The sequence below is a fragment of the Gymnodraco acuticeps genome, unplaced genomic scaffold, assembly GCF_902827175.1.
Source record: "Gymnodraco acuticeps unplaced genomic scaffold, fGymAcu1.1, whole genome shotgun sequence".
Classification (NCBI taxonomy): Eukaryota; Metazoa; Chordata; class Actinopteri; order Perciformes; family Bathydraconidae; genus Gymnodraco; species Gymnodraco acuticeps.
The window spans coordinates 592,319-610,806 of record NW_022992021.1 but is presented as its reverse complement, the minus strand read 5'-3'; the positions used below and the strand labels follow the sequence as shown (position 1 = coordinate 610,806).

Sequence of the window (18,488 nt, the reverse complement as noted above, 5' to 3'; positions counted from 1 at the left end):
GTAGTCCTAAAACACATAGACATAAAACACAAGCTTGAGTTGGATTAGACGGAAATGATTCCGAATACCTTCTTGGTTCTTTTAAACGGTCAAGAACAACATTGATCTTGAATGTCACTGTTTTCACTTGTGCTTCCTGTCACGTGACCACCATGAGCAATGTTATAGCTTCAGTGTTTCACAGTCAAGTACATCCTCCTGACAATCATCAAGCATATAGGATTCAACTCTGGTGCTTTGTAGTCATGTGTTTTTAATCTAAAGTACATACTTTGATGAACTTTCACACAAGGAACTTGCATTTCCTCTTTACATTTCTGAAAAATCATGCTTTTATGAAAGAATATGTTTTAACTTTGATAGAAAAAAGGCAAATATATGGAAATATTGACATTGTTTAAACGTATTGACATCTTGAAACTTGTATTTTAGCATCTAATTGCACAAACGTATCTAAACTATCATGGCCGGAACAAAAACAGGAAGCGATAAAATAGATTGATTGGCTGAACTCCAGATATAGTTTGTCAATTATTATTTTTAGACCAAAATTAGGTGTTAACTGTTTTAGAGGAATCTCGTAACGCTGCTTTCCACACTGGTCAGTAATAGTTGTGTCAGGATAGGATAACATTGACTGTAAGCAAGGGGTGAGGAGTGCAACAATAACACAGCGTAATGTTTCCAATAGTTGTTGTAGAAAGTGTGTTGTGTGATGCAGTGGATGGAGCAACAAATCATTTCCCACTAGGACCATGCATGTTTAAAATACCCTGAAATGTGTATTTTGATCGCATGCCTCTTTGTCTGATTGCTGTTTTAATGGGAGTTTAATCTGCATCTGAAACTTCTGATACCACAACACAAGAAGAGGCTTGTTGTAAATACTAGTGGTTATCTTTGGTGGGTCAGAGATGGTAGATTTCAGTTTTTTAGGGGCCTGGAAAGTCCTTCGAAAATGTTCATAAGCTGCCGTTAAATGTGTGTTCATATCAGAACTGTTAGTTTTAGACATGTTTTCAATTTAAGTTCTTGTCAATCTGCAGAAGATGACCATTACTTTTGATGTTGGCTGCTTTTGTTCAATTAAAAACGATTTTGTAATTATATCTCAAAATAAAGGTATTAGATTTTGATATACTTACGAATTGGCAGTAGTATTGATAGAAGTATTGGAAGTATACCCAGCTCTAATGCAGGACTATTGCATTAGATTTCAACCCCCTGTTTTTTGCGAAGTAGCTGACATACATGTTAAGTAAATAAAGCTGGTTTTAGTCAAGTGACTGTCTTTGTATTCCCACACTTAGTCCTTAAACAAACATTACTGGTGATTATTTATAAAAATCTCATTATGTAAATATTTGGTGAATGCACCAATAGGAAAACTCAAATGTCGTGGGATTATCGATTATTTAATTTTGTTCCAGTTTCCTGTCCGGAGGTCATTTGGGTCATTTCCCACCATACAGATATTTCGCAAAATCCCAACTAGACCATGAATAAACGTACATGTTGTTAATGTGCAAGCTGTAAAATATGAACAAGAAACCCCGATTTGCCTACCTGTTTCTTCCGTGATATGGCAGCTGTAGTGCTGTGATTATATTACATAGATGCACCCCACTGTGCTGAGCCAAAATGGCTGCCTCAATTATGTCATGCAGTGATGTGGCTTCCTCTGTAGTGCAGACTTGTTGTAGCGCTCAAGAATGTGTTCAGGTGCGTTCAGGCTCTTCCTGTTCAGTGTGGGAGAAGATCATAGAGCTGCAGAGATAGTTGTCGGCTCAGAAAACTGTGTGTGAGCTTGTGTGTGTGTTTGTGCTGAAGCTGCAGTGATGTGTTGTGTGATCTCCCTGCTGTGACATAAAAAGGGAGATTTTGACAGAAACAGATCAAGAGTGCAGAGATCCCCAACAGTGCTTTAAAATAGATCTGATCCCCAGAGTGGCACCAGATCTTTTGGATATTATAGAGGAAATACTATTCTGATGTTCAGGTTCATATCAGTATGTAGTGTCTCTACATGTCTCCTTGCTCTAATGTTCAAAAAGCTCTTTATTTTTCTCACACTGCCTGTGCTGCAGCACCTCTTTTCACCCTCTGTCTGAAACCAGAGTCCAGTCTGCTCTGATTGGTTAGCTGGCCGGCTCAGTTGTGATTGGTCAACCGCTAAGAGATGTCCCGCCCCTTAGACTATCAAGTACAATGTGTTAGAGTGCTAGCCAATAGAAGTGCGAGTGTTACGTAGTGACGTCACTCTGTTAGTCAAATGGAGGCGTTTCAGGCTCTACTCTTCAAGGAGTAGAGCTGCTGTGCAACCGGCAACTCTTTTTATAACTGATTGATCATTGAAGTACATTTTAAAGCAAGAGTTTTAGCCTCCCAAATATCAAAATGTCATGGTTTCCTCTGTCTTTACATCAGATTAAACTGAACATCGTTGTATTTTGGAACGACAATACAAGACATTATAATGAAAGCAACCATTAGTCACAGCCATGATACATACAGGTATCAATTCAGCACCCCATAGGCTTATATTGAACCAATTGAAGTCATGTTTTGGCCAACTCAACAGCACCCAGATGCAGAGACCCAGTCCCTGTGGTGGTGAGCCACACCGTCACCACGGTAACCAAGGTGTAGCTTCAACAGTTGCTGGGGGCAACAAGAGAGAGCGACATACAAAGAGGGACGGGGAGAAACGGCAGGTGAGAGGAGGCGTAGATTGCTGCGTCGTTAGGAAGGGAAGGGGGTGCTGAGAACAGGAAGAGAGGGGTAAAAGGGGGGTGAGAGACGTGTGGAAGAAGAGGAGGAAGAGGAGGAGGAGATGGAGGAAGAAGAGGAGGAGAGAGAGGAAGAGGAGGAGGGGCCTCCCGTTGCTGGGCAGGCACGTAGCAGCTCTCTGAGATCAGGGCGATGTGGCTCATACATAATATATGCCGACATTATTGATATTTATTTTTGATATTTTCACATTTCCTCTAAAATAGCCTCTCTTTGATTCAAATCATAACACCAGCATGATGATGATGATGATGATGATGATGATGATGATAGTAATCGTAGGGACATATTCTGCTCATATTCAAGTTGAAATGCTTTGTGCCTCTCCTGTGACATGTCTCCATGCTTTAATGTTCAAAAAGCTCTTTATTGTTCTCATACTGCCTGTGCTGCAGCACCTCTTTTCACCCTCTGTCTGAAACCAGAGTCCAGTCTGCTCTGATTGGTTAGCTGGCCGGCTCTGTTGTGATTGGTCAACCGCTTAGATATGTCCCGCCCCTTGACGTTGAATGGTTGGAGCGCTCTGACAGCGTCTGTATGATACTCTGAGGTGTTCTTCACTTATTTTGCTGGTTTCCTGTGTTCCCTTCATACAGGTCATGTGACACGCTCAACTACTTTTGTTTGTGTCTTTGAGAGTGACAAATCCAAGGAGTAAAAGGAGTAGATAAACACCAAAGCTTGAACTACATGTACTACATCTCGCGTAGGATCAACTGCAGTCCATAGAGTTTGATCCGAATATTGCCTTTACTTTGACTCACCTGTACTTGAACCTGCTCTGAAGACATTGCTTTTAGTAGCTGCCTTCTTTCATAATGTTTTTCCTCTAGCACAAAGCTCTATTAATATATAATACGCATTTTAAAGCAATCTTGCAATCCTTTGAGAAAATTGTCTTTGAAATGTTTTGAAAAGACAGAATGAGTCTGCGCTGATTTTGAGTGCTACCCACTCTTTAAGGAGCTGACTGTACCGTGGTTCAAGTAAGAGTTTCTTTATTTAAAGTGGTAAGACATAATCAACTACCAAATAATGAATTGGTATCACACTTTGCAGTGGTAGACAAAGTAGAGTTTCATTATCACTGGTCCCACCATTGTAACCACTGGCCGAAGAGCATTCGTCCAATCGACTCTGATAATGAAGAAAACACATTTGTTGCAATAGTAATGAATGCACAAACTACATTACTACTTGTACTACAACATTTGAATCATCAGTTCTTCCTCATTTCCCTCAATTGTTCATATTTGGTTTATTACAATTATTATATTGTGGTCATTGTTAAAAGAAAAAAAAGAGGGTGACATTTCTGCTATGAGTATTATTATGTTTATAATACACTTCCTGTCATCAGGAGTTATAACCAGGGGTGCACATAACCTTTTTTGCCCTGGTTCTCAAAGGAGCACCTGGAGATGTTGCTTGGTGCTCATCCTTAAAATGAAATAAACCGTAACTTTTGAGGGGGTCTTGACTTTATGTGCCAGACACACGGCACTGAACACACATGCAGAGGTGAACACAGAACACACATGCAGAGGTGAACACAGAACACACATGCAGAGGTGAACACAGAACACACATGCAGAGGTGAACACAGAACACACATGCAGAGGTGAACACAGAACACACACAGAGGTGAACACAGAACACACATGCTGAGGTGAACACAGAACACACATGCTGAGGTGAACACAGAACACACATGCTGAGGTGAACACTGAACACACATGCTGAGGTGAACACAGAACACACATGCTGAGGTGAACACAGAACACACATACTGAGGTGAACACAGAACACACATGCAGAGGTGAACACAGAACACACATGCAGAGGTGAACACAGAACACATGCAGAGGTGAACACAGAACACACATGCTGAGGTGAACACTGAACACACATGCAGAGGTGAACACAGAACACACATGCAGAGGTGAACACAGAACACACATGCAGAGGTGAACACAGAACACACATGCTGAGGTGAACACAGAACACACATGCAGAGGTGAACACAGAACACACATGCAGAGGTGAACACAGAACACACATGCAGAGGTGAACACAGAACACACATGCAGAGGTGAACACAGAACACACATGCAGAGGTGAACACAGAACACACATGCAGAGGTGAACACAGAACACACACAGAGGTGAACACAGAACACACATGCTGAGGTGAACACAGAACACACATGCTGAGGTGAACACAGAACACACATGCTGAGGTGAACACTGAACACACATGCTGAGGTGAACACAGAACACACATACTGAGGTGAACACAGAACACACATGCAGAGGTGAACACAGAACACACATGCAGAGGTGAACACAGAACACATGCAGAGGTGAACACAGAACACACATGCTGAGGTGAACACTGAACACACATGCAGAGGTGAACACAGAACACACATGCAGAGGTGAACACAGAACACACATGCAGAGGTGAACACAGAACACACATGCTGAGGTGAACACAGAACACACATGCAGAGGTGAACACAGAAACACACATGCAGAGGTGAACACAGAACACACATGCAGAGGTGAACACAGAACACACATGCAGAGGTGAACACTGAACACACATGCAGAGGTGAACACTGAACACACATGCAGAGGTGAACACAGAACACACATGTAGAGGTGAACACAGAACACACATGCAGAGGTGAACACAGAACACACATGCAGAGGTGAACACACATGCAGAGGTGAACACAGAACACACATGCTGAGGTGAACACAGAACACACATGCAGAGGTGAACACAGAACACACATGCAGAGGTGAACACAGAACACACATGCAGAGGTGAACACAGAACACACATGCAGAGGTGAACACAGAACACACATGCTGAGGTGAACACAGAACACACATGCAGAGGTGAACACAGAACACACATGCAGAGGTGAACACAGAACACACATGCAGAGGTGAACACAGAACACACATGCAGAGGTGAACAGAGAACACACATGCAGAGGTGAACACAGAACACACATGCAGAGGTGAACACACATGCAGAGGTGAACACAGAACACACATGCAGAGGTGAACACTGAACACTAGGGGTGTAACGGTTCACAAACATTTCGGTTCGGTACGTACCTCGGTTTTTTGGTCACGGTTCGGTTCGGTACGTTTTCGGTACAGCAGAATTTTTTTTCACAAAACAAAACATATATTTTTTTTTATTATTATTAAACTGTGAATAATGTATTCACTCAAATAAATACAAAATATAATAAAATAAACATTAAGGTGCAGCATTTCGATGAACTGAAATAATCTGTATTTGAACTTTACTGTACTAGTACTCACAAAATATAAACTATTAGTTTTGGGTTTTTAATTATTATTAAACTGTGAATATTCACTCAAATAAATACAAAATATAATAAAATAAACATTAAGGTGCAGCTTTTCGATGAACTGAAATAATCTGTATTTGAACTGTACTGTACTAGCACCTAAGCAGCCAGCTTGACATTAGGACTTGCTTGTCATTGTATTTTCATGTTTTTTTAAAGAAAAATTAACTTGTCCACATTGCTGCCGAAAGGGCAGATCTGCTGGCACTACCAATGTCTCCTGCTGTGGAGAACACCCTCTCGCTAGGGACAGAGGTAGCAGATACAGCCAGGTAGCGCTTTGCTAACATGGCAACATAAGGATATTTGGTGTTTGTAATAGCTTTGGCTCGGTCTGAACTCTCTGCGAGTGGTGGAGGCTTGAATGCTAGCGGGAGTTGGGTTTGCACTTCAGTCTTTTTTCTTTTGGTACCGGTGATATTCACGTTCGGGGTGATGCCTTTTCAAGAGTGTGCAAGTTTGATGTATTGCCAGCCGCGTAACCAATTTTAGTTGAACAATGCTGACAAACAGCTTTGGTTCAGTCCACCTGTCTTTGTCCGTCATCCTTGAACGTAACTGCGAAACCAAAATGTTCCCAAACCGGAGACTTCAATGATGCTGGAGGATTTTCGAGCTCAACTTTATCTGCGTTCGCCATTAATTTTCGACAGTTCCTCAAATTACTGACTACATTTGAACGCATCCCTGTGACCAGCTCTCATAGTATGCCTCTCATCCAATGAAATGACTTGCTCGCTCTATGACGCGTTGAACCCAATGTGAGCAAATTACTCTGAATGCTGCGACGCAGCACCTGAGATTACTTCCAACAAGTTGTTCACGTTCTTAATTTTTTACGTTTAACGTTATATTCGTTCGGTACACTTCGGTACACACCTGTACCGAACCGAAGGGCCCGTACCGAATAATTTCGGTACGGGTACGTGTACTGTTACACCCCTACTGAACACACATGCAGAGGTGAACACAGAACACACATGCAGAGGTGAACACTGAACACACATGCAGAGGTGAACACAGACCACACATGCAGAGGTGAACACAGAACACACATGCAGAGGTGAACACTGAACACACATGCAGAGGTGAACACTGAACACACATGCAGAGGTGAACACAGAACACACATGCAGAGGTGAACACTGAACACACATGCAGAGGTGAACACAGAACACACATGCAGAGGTGAACACAGAACGCACATGCAGAGGTGAACACAGAACACACATGCAGAGGTGAACACTGAACACACATGCAGAGGTGAACACTGAACACACATGCAGAGGTGAACACTGAACACACATGCAGAGGTGAACACAGAACACACATGCAGAGGTTGAACACTGAACACACATGCAGAGGTGAACACAGAACACACATGCAGAGGTGAACACAGAACACACATGCAGAGGTGAACACTGAACACACATGCAGAGGTGAACACAGAACACACATGCAGAGGTGAACACAGAACACACATGCAGAGGTGAACAGAACACACATGCAGAGGTGAACACAGAACACACATGCAGAGGTGAACACAGAACACACATGCAGAGGTGAACACAGAACACACATGCAGAGGTGAACACAGAACACACATGCAGAGGTGAACACAGAACACACATGCAGAGGTGAACACAGAACACACATGCAGAGGTGAACACAGAACACACATGCAGAGGTGAACACAGAACACACATGCAGAGGTGAACACAGTAACACACATGCAGAGGTGAACACAGAACACACATGCAGAGGTGAACACAGAACACACATGCAGAGGTGAACACAGAACACACATGCAGAGGTGAACACAGAACACACATGCAGAGGTGAACACAGAACACACATGCAGAGGTGAACACAGACCACACATGCAGAGGTGAACACAGACCACACATGCAGAGGTGAACACAGAACACACATGCAGAGGTGAACACAGACCACACATGCAGAGGTGAACACAGAACGCACATGCAGAGGTGAACACAGAACACACATGCAGAGGTGAACAGAACACACATGCAGAGGTGAACACAGAACACACATGCAGAGGTGAACACTGAACACACATGCAGAGGTGAACACAGAACACACATGCAGAGGTGAACACAGAACACACATGCAGAGGTGAACACTGAACACACATGCAGAGCTGAACACAGAACACACATGCAGAGGTGAACACAGAACACACATGCAGAGGTGAACAGAGAACACACATGCAGAGGTGAACACAGAACACACATGCAGAGGTGAACACAGAACACACATGCAGAGGTGAACACAGAACACACACACAGAGGTGAACACTGAACACACATACAGAGGTGAACACAGAACACACATACAGAGGTGAACACTGAACACACATGCAGAGGTGAACACTGAACACACATACAGAGGTGAACACAGAACACACATACAGAGGTGAACACTGAACACACATACAGAGGTGAACACAGAACACACATACAGAGGTGAACACTGAACACACATACAGAGGTGAACACTGAACACACATGCAGAGGTGAACACAGAACACACATGCAGAGGTGAACACAGAACACACATGCAGAGGTGAACACAGAACACACACACAGAGGTGAACAGAGAACACACATGCAGAGGTGAACACAGAACACACATGCAGAGGTGAACACAGAACACACATGCAGAGGTGAACACAGAACACACATGCAGAGGTGAACACAGAACACACATGCAGAGGTGAACACAGAACACACATGCAGAGGTGAACACAGAACACACATGCAGAGGTGAACACAGAACCACATACAGAGGTGAACACAGAACACACATGCAGAGGTGAACACAGAACACACATGCAGAGGTGAACACAGAACACACATGCAGAGGTGAACACAGAACACACATGCAGAGGTGAACACAGAACACACATGCAGAGGTGAACACAGAACACATGCAGAGGTGAACACAGAACACACACAGAGGTGAACACAGAACACACATGCTGAGGTGAACACAGAACACACATGCTGAGGTGAACACAGAACACACACAGAGGTGAACACAGAACACACATGCTGAGGTGAACACAGAACACACATGCTGAGGTGAACACAGAACACACATGCAGAGGTGAACACAGAACACACATACTGAGGTGAACACAGAACACACATGCTGAGGTGAACACAGAACACACATGCAGAGGTGAACACTGAACACACATGCAGAGGTGAACACAGAACACACACGCTGAGGTGAACACAGAACACACACGCTGAGGTGAACACTGAACACACATGCAGAGGTGAACACAGAACACACATGCAGAGGTGAACACAGAACACACATGCAGAGGTGAACACAGAACACACACAGAGGTGAACACTGAACACACATGCTGAGGTGAACACTGAACACACATGCAGAGGTGAACACAGAACACACATGCAGAGGTGAACACAGAACACACACAGAGGTGAACACAACACACATGCAGAGGTGAACACAGAACACGCATGCAGAGGTGAACACAGAACACACGTGCAGAGGTGAACACAGAACACACATGCAGAGGTGAACACAGAACACACATGCAGAGGTGAACACAAGACAACATTAGCACGACCAGTAATCCTACAAGCTGTCATCACTACCCTCCTGACTGTTCTCCTCTTTGTCTTCCTCTCTGTCAGACATGTAGCTGATGATGTAGGCCTACTACTTTCTCTCTGGTTGAGTCTGCGATTAGCTGCTTGCATCCACAAGTCAACAGCTGGGTTTGGGTCGAAAGTCTCTGTTGTCATCTTAGACAAGTGGATGTAATCAAATAAGTATGTCAACATAACCAATAACCTACCATAGCCAATAACAAATTCATGTAACTTATTTTATTTATGTTCTTCATTCATATCTTATTTTACCTTAACATTTATTTATGCATTTTTTAAAGGATATGTTTGGTTACTGTCCTATAGTATACATTGGAATGTTTTCAAACCTGTTTATCCCAATAATTATAAAGGAGTGCCTTGGAAATATGTGTTTACATAAATTGTGACCAAACCGTTTGAACTTAGACTAAAGTGAACTATCTAAACACTCAGAGTCCTTTACCTCACTGAGCTGTAGTTATCAGTCTGACTGGAGAGGACTCTCCCTCCACATCATTGTAGAAACATCTTCTTCTTATTTCCGTTAGAGCAGCTAGCACCAGATTATAATAACAACACCGGGCGGTGCGCCCTTCTCTCTCTCACTCGCATTTTGGCTGTGAGCTGCGGGCGCCAGATAAGCCAACATCCCCCATTTTAATCACTTACAGCGCCCATCATACAGGGCAAATGAAACGTGTAACCGGGGTGAAAAGGGTGTTACATTTACTTAATTATGAATATTGTTACATCAAGGCCGAAAATTAGGATGAGCCCCAACGGTCAAAAATGTTTTTTTCCCTCCCAGAACTGCCAGCGCAGCGCCTCCACAGGCACCCTAGGCGAACATCTATAACGCCAGTGCTACGGGCCGGCCCTGAGTTCATATGCAACTCGCAAATATCTTTCTCTCTCTCTCCTCTCTCCTCCCTTCTCTCTCTTCTCTCTCTTCCTCTCCCTCTCTCTCAATGTTGGTACGCAAATGTGCCTTTTTTCAATGACCCGGTGCTCTTTTTTTAGCGGAGGTGCGCATGCGCACCTGCGCACCAGTTATGTGCAGCCCTGGTTATAAATGTAATGGCTATGTAATCGATTAGATTAGAACCTTCAGCCTCCTAAACTGCTGGGACATCTCCCTATAGCCAATACCTTTATATGTTCTACTCTTCACTTACTTGTCAGCATAGGTCGGCATTGATGTATAGAGCCGACAAAGCACCTTGTTTATATCATCATATTGAAGCCAACTCCATCGATCAAGCCAGCATAGCTGAAACTTTCTCTCCCTCTTCTTCTCATACTCCCTGTCACTCTCCTTTAACTCCTCCGGTGAATTTCTTTTATTTGAAGATTGTTTTTTGGCCGGTTACCGGTGGTTTTAAAAACATTTTGGCGAATGGTTAGGTGGCGCGAAAGTCTGTAGTGAAGGAGCGCGCTCCCACACGCGCTGTGCTCTGCAGCAAACAGCTGTTTGCTTTTCATCCAACAACGACAATCGCCTCACGAAACGCTATGTTGTAGCTTTAATAAACGAAACAATTTAACAAAATTGCTTGTCAAAATACCTATACCACAGGACAATGTGTTTTTATGTCTTACTGTAACTTTAATTTTTTTTTAAAGCAATATTTTTAGTGGCCCGAGCGGGCAAGTGGAAAGTAGGTTATGCTGGTCCGGGATGTCTTATGGCGCATTTCCACTGCAGGACCTAGCCCTGCTTAGTACGGTATGGTTAGGCCTTGTTAGGCCAGGCTCACTTTATGCTGCGTTTCCATTACAGTTTAGTAGCTGGGGCATTAACTATAGTAACGCAGTGTAGGCGGAGCGATGCTGCGTAAATCTGCCGTGACGTCATGTTCGATGCGAACCACAAAACCAAAACATCAGCCGTTAGCGGTTAGCCCTCAGAGCTCACAGCTCCTCATATCTGTTCAGAAACTAGACAGAAGTTAAACAAGTACAAACCACAGACTGCCTGTGTCATGGCGAATACAGTCGCTGGTTTATTTATGTCTGTAGGCCGTTATTGTGAGTGTGGACGGAGCATATACAACGTTAGCTTAACCTGATCGATCCGATCTCCATTCAGAAAACACGCATTTTAAAAGGTTTCTCGCATGCCGTCTGTCAGCAGACCGGTATCAGTATGTTGTTACTTTGGCATAATTTTGAAACGTAAAATTAAATCACGGTCAAATATGTTCATTGTGTTGTAGTTGTAGCCCCCTTGCCAGCAATTCTCTCTGACCATTCAACAGTCAAGAGTGTTTACGTCACTAGTTTAGCATATTCAGCCCGGTTGATGGCCCGGTAAGAACCTCGATTTTGGAGGGCCTGAAAAAAGGGGAAAAAGTAGCCCTGAGCCGGAACTACCCCTAGTGGAAAAGCAACAAAAAACGGACCGGGGTTGGCACGGGCCAGCGTGCCATTTATAATGTCTAGCCCTGCTTTGCATTGTGCATGTTAAACAGGGCACATCATCATGCATTTTTGAACATTGATTGTCCATTATCCTACAAAACATGACAGCAATTACTGCCTAAATAACATTTATTAAAGACAATATTCAACATAATATTTATTTAGTAAATGTGCCATGTGTTATCATTAGGTAAACAAAAGTCTCTACAGCCAATGTATTCTAATACAGCCTACAAACAACCATATATGTTTAGCTAATTTAAATAGCGCTAGATTTATGAAATGTCATTTTTTCCCAACATTTTTCAACTAAACAATTGCGTGAGAAAACCGGGCGATTCCTTTTCCCACCTTCCTTTTTTTTTTAGCCTTAGTAGATAAAGGATGATTGTTTTTTTATAAAGAGACCTTTCACTAGGAAGACATTTTACTACAATTCGTCAATATTTTATTGAAATGCATTAATTCATATAATAATACTTTTTATAAAATGCTGTTTACTAGTATTGTTGGTGATGACAAGGGAGGGTAGCAACATTTAATTGCCTAATGGCACATATCCCGAGTGGTGACTAACAATGGCTGTGGTTCTTCACCTGTCATGAGGGGGTTATGGGGGGGAGGGGGAACACCTGCTGCGTTACCTGTGCAGCTGTCAGGAGATAATGAGGTGGAGCCGGCACCAGACACTGGTTTTATGATGATTAAACTGTTTTTTGTTGGTGTTTTGCCAGGTGGTTGCCTTAGCAATGGACGGGGAGCCAGAACCAAGCCCTGCCGCAGGAGGAGAGGCAGGGGAGAGGTTGGAGAACATGGACGCCACTCCCTCCCCTGAGCAACAGGCCACACCCCCCGAGGAGGAGGAGGAGGAGGCTGGGGAGGAAGCTTCCATGGTAACGGAAGAACAAGAACAAGAAGTGGTAGAAGAAGTTGATGAAGCCACAAAGGAGGAGGGGGTCACAGAGGAAGATGATGAAGCATTAAAGGAGGAGGGGGTCACAGAGGAACTTGATGAAACCTCAAAGGAGGAGGGGGTCACAGAGAAAGATGATGAAGCCTCAAAGGAGGAGGGGGTCACAGAGGTAGATGATGAAGCCTCAAAAGAGGAGGGGGTCACAGAGGAAGATGATGAAGCCACAATGGAGGAGGGGGTCACAGAGGAAGATGATGAAGCCACAATGGAGGAGGGGGTCACAGAGGAAGATGATGAAGCCACAAAGGAGGAGGGGGTCACAGAGGAAGATGATGAAGCCACAAAGGAGGAGGGGGTCACAGAGGAAGATGATGAAGCCACAAAGGAGGAGGGGGTCACAGAGGAAGATGATGAAGCCACAAAGGAGGAGGGGGGTCACAGAGGAAATTGATGAAACCTCAAAGGAGGAGGGGGTCACAGAGGAAATTGATGAAGCCACAAAGGAGGAGGGGGTCACAGAGGAAATTGATGAAACCTTAAAGGAGGAGGGGGTCACAGAGGAACTTGATGATGCCTCAAAGGAGGAGGGGGTCACAGAGGAACTTGATGATGCCTCAAAGGAGGAGGGGGTCACAGAGGAACTTGATGATGCCTCAAATGATGAGGGGGGGTTCACAGAGAAAGATGATGAAGCCACAAAGAAGGAGGGGGTCACAGAGGAACTTGATGATGCCTCAAAGGAGGAGGGGGTCACAGAGGAGCTTGATGATGCCTCAAATGAGGAGGGGGTCACAGAGAAAGATGATGAAGCCACAAAGAAGGAGGGGGTCACAGCGGACAATGACGATGATGATGATGTGGTCCTCTTAGGGGTGGAGGACCCCCAGCCTTCTGCCACGACTCCTTCCTCCCACGACACGCCCAGCACCGCCTGTCTGGAGCCAGGTGAGGCGCCTGGAGACATGGTCACAACGATAGAGGAGGAGGAGGAAATGGAGGTGGAGGATGAGGAAGAGGAAACGACCCCCGCTTCTCCTGCATCTTCCAGCGCTTCCACGGCGGCCGCGGCCCCTCCTAAAACTCCCAGCACAGAAGCAGAGCCCATAGTGATCGAGGATGAGGACGAGGAGGAGGAGGAGGAGGACGCTGAGCAGAAAGACGCCTCCTCTTCCTCCCCCGGTGCACTCAGCAGCACCGAGCCAGACTCCAAGATCAGGATCTCCAGCGTCACCACTCTGGGGTCCGGAGGAGAGAAGGGGGGCTCGGCTGGTCCTAAAGAGAAGACCCCGACTCAGGAAGCAGAGGAGGACCAGGAGGACATGAACCTGATGATCACCTCGGTGACCTCACTGCAGGACGGGGCGGCGACTGTGGTGAGAACTTTTCTTCAATACTGTGTAGTTTACATTCACCTCTACTAAACTAGTGGTTTATTGATCAAATGTTTGTTTGCCTTCTAATTGGGTTCAGGATTGGTTGTTCTGGTGTTGTTTGGTAATAGATGTTGGTGAAAGCAGATGTTCTCTTTGTCGTAAAAAGGTTTATCTTTGTAAATTATGATTATTTTGAATTATAAAGCATTTTCTATATTGGGGAATAATCCTTTTTTAAATATTATTTATATTATCATTGAAAAATATGGTAAAACGATCATGGTGTGATTAGGGCTGCTCGATTATGGCAAAAATCATAATCTCGATTATTTGGGTCACTAATTGATATCACGATTATTAATTATTACAATTATTTACTTTGAAAACATCCATTTATTGGAGAATTTTATTTTGAACAGTGTGTTTTTAACAGTTGATTACTCTGAACTTTATGACTTTATAACTCAACTGAAAAACCAATAAAAAAAATGTAATAAAAAAGAAAAATCGTTATATTTCGATTACGTTGTTTTCGTTGCAAGCCATAATCGTAATTGCGATTAAAATACGATGAATTGAGCAGCCCTAGGTGTGATTATTATTATTTACTTTTTAAGTATAAGGACTTTTAATTGACTTTTCCCACAAATCTTGATATATGATTTTTTTTTTTTACATATTTGGCTTTTAACAAATATTGTGACACCTGTGATTTTAATATTACACTTCTTCATATTGGGTGTCTGCCCTATTGATGATCTCTTCGTAATGACACTGCCTTGGGCTGATAGTTAATTCCAATATGAAGTTATCCAAGTGGCACTGGCAGCTGTTAGTAAGAGGTTAGATACGATGCAGGTTCGTTGAGTTACACAGAACACGGCTCCCTCTTTTTAGGTTCCTCCCAGACCAAACCATCTTTTGGTTTTCTGATGTTTTGTCACTAAGTTAAAAAAAATTGACCTAAGAATCCTCTCTGTCCAGGCAGGTGAAGGCCAGTTGGAGGAAAACGGCCTTCAGATCAGCAGTTCGTTCAGCCTGACTCCTGAAACCCCATCTGGTCGCCCGACAGCCTCCTTCAACCCGGGGCGGGGCCAGCTGGTGCAGAACGGAGACTCGGGGACACACAATAGAGCAGGTAACGCTTCTATTATGCAGCGAAGGAGATCTAACTTGAGCATGTTCACAAAAAAAAAAATGTGACGGTTGTTACTGAAATGGTTAGCAGAACTTGGCTTGAACCCTCATTACAATGTAAACTGAATCCAGTGAGAAATATGTGAATCCAACAGAACACATGTCTCTGTTTATGGTCTTATATTTTAGATAGATAGATAGATAGACAGATGATAAATAGATAGATTGATAGGTAGATAGGTAGGTAGATGATAGATAGATAGATAGATAGATAGATAGATAAATGGATAGATAGACAGATGGATAGATAGATAGATGGATACATAGATAGATAGATGGATAGATAGATGGATACATAGATAGATGGATACATAGATAGATGGATACATAGATAGATAGATGGATAGATAGATGGATACATAGATAGATGGATACATAGATAGATGGATGGATAGATAGATAGATAGATAGATGGATACATAGATATATGGATAGATAGATAGATAGATAGATAGATAGATGGATAGATAGATGGATACATAGATAGATGGATAGATAGATAGATAGATGGATAGATAGATGGATACATAGATAGATGGATACATAGATAGATGGATACATAGATAGATAGATGGATAGATAGATGGATACATAGATAGATAGATGGATAGATAGATGGATACATAGATAGATGGATACATAGATAGATGGATACATAGATAGATGGATACATAGATAGATAGATGGATAGATAGATGGATAGATAGATAGATAGATAGATGGATACATAGATATATGGATAGATAGATAGATAGATGGATAGATAGATAGATGGATACATAGATAGATGGATACATAGATAGATAGATGGATAGATAGATGGATACATAGATAGATAGATGGATAGATAGATGGATACATAGATAGATAGATAGATAGATAGATAGATAGATAGTAAGTACGTTATTGATCCCAATTTGGGAAATGTTTGCTTTTATTTTGTTCTGAGGAACCTGCATGTTGTTTCCTACTTTTCTTCTCCTGCTTGCGTTCAGAGGATAGGAGTTAACTTTAGTGCATTTCCAAACTTTTCTCTGTGAAATTCATAAAGTCATCATCATAAAATGGAAAAATGAATGTGGCAAACAGAGTAATATACTGTAACTGTAACCAGCTCTCCTTCATCTGTTTACGGGAGTAACAGATACACAGTTACAGTGTTCAGATGATATGCACAAACACAGCCTTCTAAACAAGTCAAAAGCATGATCATCCTAAAAAAAGCTTTATTTTTGCTATAAACAATGCAACGTCATGCAGCAAGGCACAGTGAGGGCTTTGTAGTCTATGAGTTGTTCATGTGGGACAGTTTTATGTTCCTGTCATCTCCTCCAGGTGGTGCTGTTGACTACACTGGTTCAAAAAAACTTGATTCTTTAGATCAGGGCTGTCCAAACTGCGGCCCGTTGTCCATTTTGAATCGGCCCTCAGCTAATTCAAGAAGTATAATGAGATATGGCCCACACATGAAACTTGTGCTTTTCCCCTTAGCAATGTGAGGATTCTGTTTTAAGGATGGACCTACCAATACTTTTAAATAGATTTGTTCTTTAATCTTATTCAAGTATCAAGTATAATTTACCTACATTTGATTGATTTAGCTAACTTATAACTTAACTTAGGAGGCAATATACCTCACTGCTAGTGAGTGGCCCAGCCCTTCGTATGTTTTTCTGTATGTGGCCCTCAGTGAAAAAGGTTTGGGCACCTCTGCTTTAGATCAAGTTGTATCATTCTTTCTTTCTTTCCCTCCAGACTTGTGGATCTCTCAGTCAGCTTCAGTTCCCAGGAACCAGAAGCAGTCGGGGGTGGACTCTCCCTCCCCGGCCTCCTCTCTGCCCAAACCTCCGGGCCAGTCTTCCTCCAACACTTCCTCCTCCGGGTCGCAGCCGCAGGCCAGGACCGTCAAGGTGTGTGTAGTTGTGTTGGGTGAATGTGGAGGAAGACCCTGTCATAGCAGACCGACTTTAGTTTTTTAAGTTAGAACTTGTATCCAGAGTTAGCTGTTCAGTTGTCCATGCAACTTTATATGTGTTATACTTTCATATTGAATATAATCCTTTCCTGCTAGTTATCTTCGTAATTGTCTTTTTTTACAATTACTCCTGTGACTTTAAATACAAAAATGTGTCTTTCCTTGGTTTTCCTCAACTTGAAACTTAAATGATTTTTTAATTCAGCCTTTCACATGTATACAATCATAGACAATACAATATTCTCTGTAAGCCTTGTGTAGTTTACAATTAAATCACATATCAAACATACATATTTTGTGGATATACAGAGGAAGGCCTCACTGACCTTCAAACATGCTATAACATACAGTACACACACACAAACAAGGCTATGGGGGAACTTGAAACTGTTTTAAAGACAGATGTGTAAATCCAAGGTGTGTCTCTTTCAGGCTAAGAAGGTTTTGAGTAATATGTATCTGCAGTGGCTCCTCAGATGGATGTTAGCTCTAGTGGCAGCTAATAGATTCGTAGATAACGTATCACCGTTGTAAAGCCGCCCCACAGTGAAGCCATTGTTCTGTTTGCTGATCCCAGGTGACCTGTGCTAACTGTAAGAAGCCTCTGAAGAAAGGACAGACGGCCTACCAGCGTAAAGGCTCCACCCACCTGTTCTGCTCCACCACCTGTCTGTCCGCCTTCTCGCACAAACCCGCCCCCAAGAAGAGCTGCACCATGTGCAAGAAGTGAGTCCCAGGCACACAACACCTGGCAACACATTGAGAGTTTACGGT

At 43.0% G+C, this 18,488-nt stretch overlaps 1 protein-coding gene across 3 annotated transcripts in view; it reads left to right on the top strand.

Annotated features, from left to right (window-relative positions):
- Window positions 1–18,488, top strand: part of zmym2 (zinc finger, MYM-type 2) — a 41,650-nt gene that overhangs the window by 1,051 nt on the left and 22,111 nt on the right. For 2 of the 3 annotated variants that reach the window (XM_034201450.1, XM_034201449.1), the window contains exons 1-4: window positions 13,331–14,542; window positions 15,527–15,680; window positions 17,495–17,649; window positions 18,292–18,440. In XM_034201450.1, the coding sequence (XP_034057341.1) occupies window positions 13,343–14,542; window positions 15,527–15,680; window positions 17,495–17,649; window positions 18,292–18,440 (1,658 nt within the window). In that variant the 5' untranslated portion in view covers window positions 13,331–13,342. Of the gene's footprint in view, window positions 1–12,990; window positions 13,234–13,330; window positions 14,543–15,526; window positions 15,681–17,494; window positions 17,650–18,291; window positions 18,441–18,488 lie in introns of those variants that run through there. The other variant, XM_034201451.1, reaches the window with a different exon arrangement.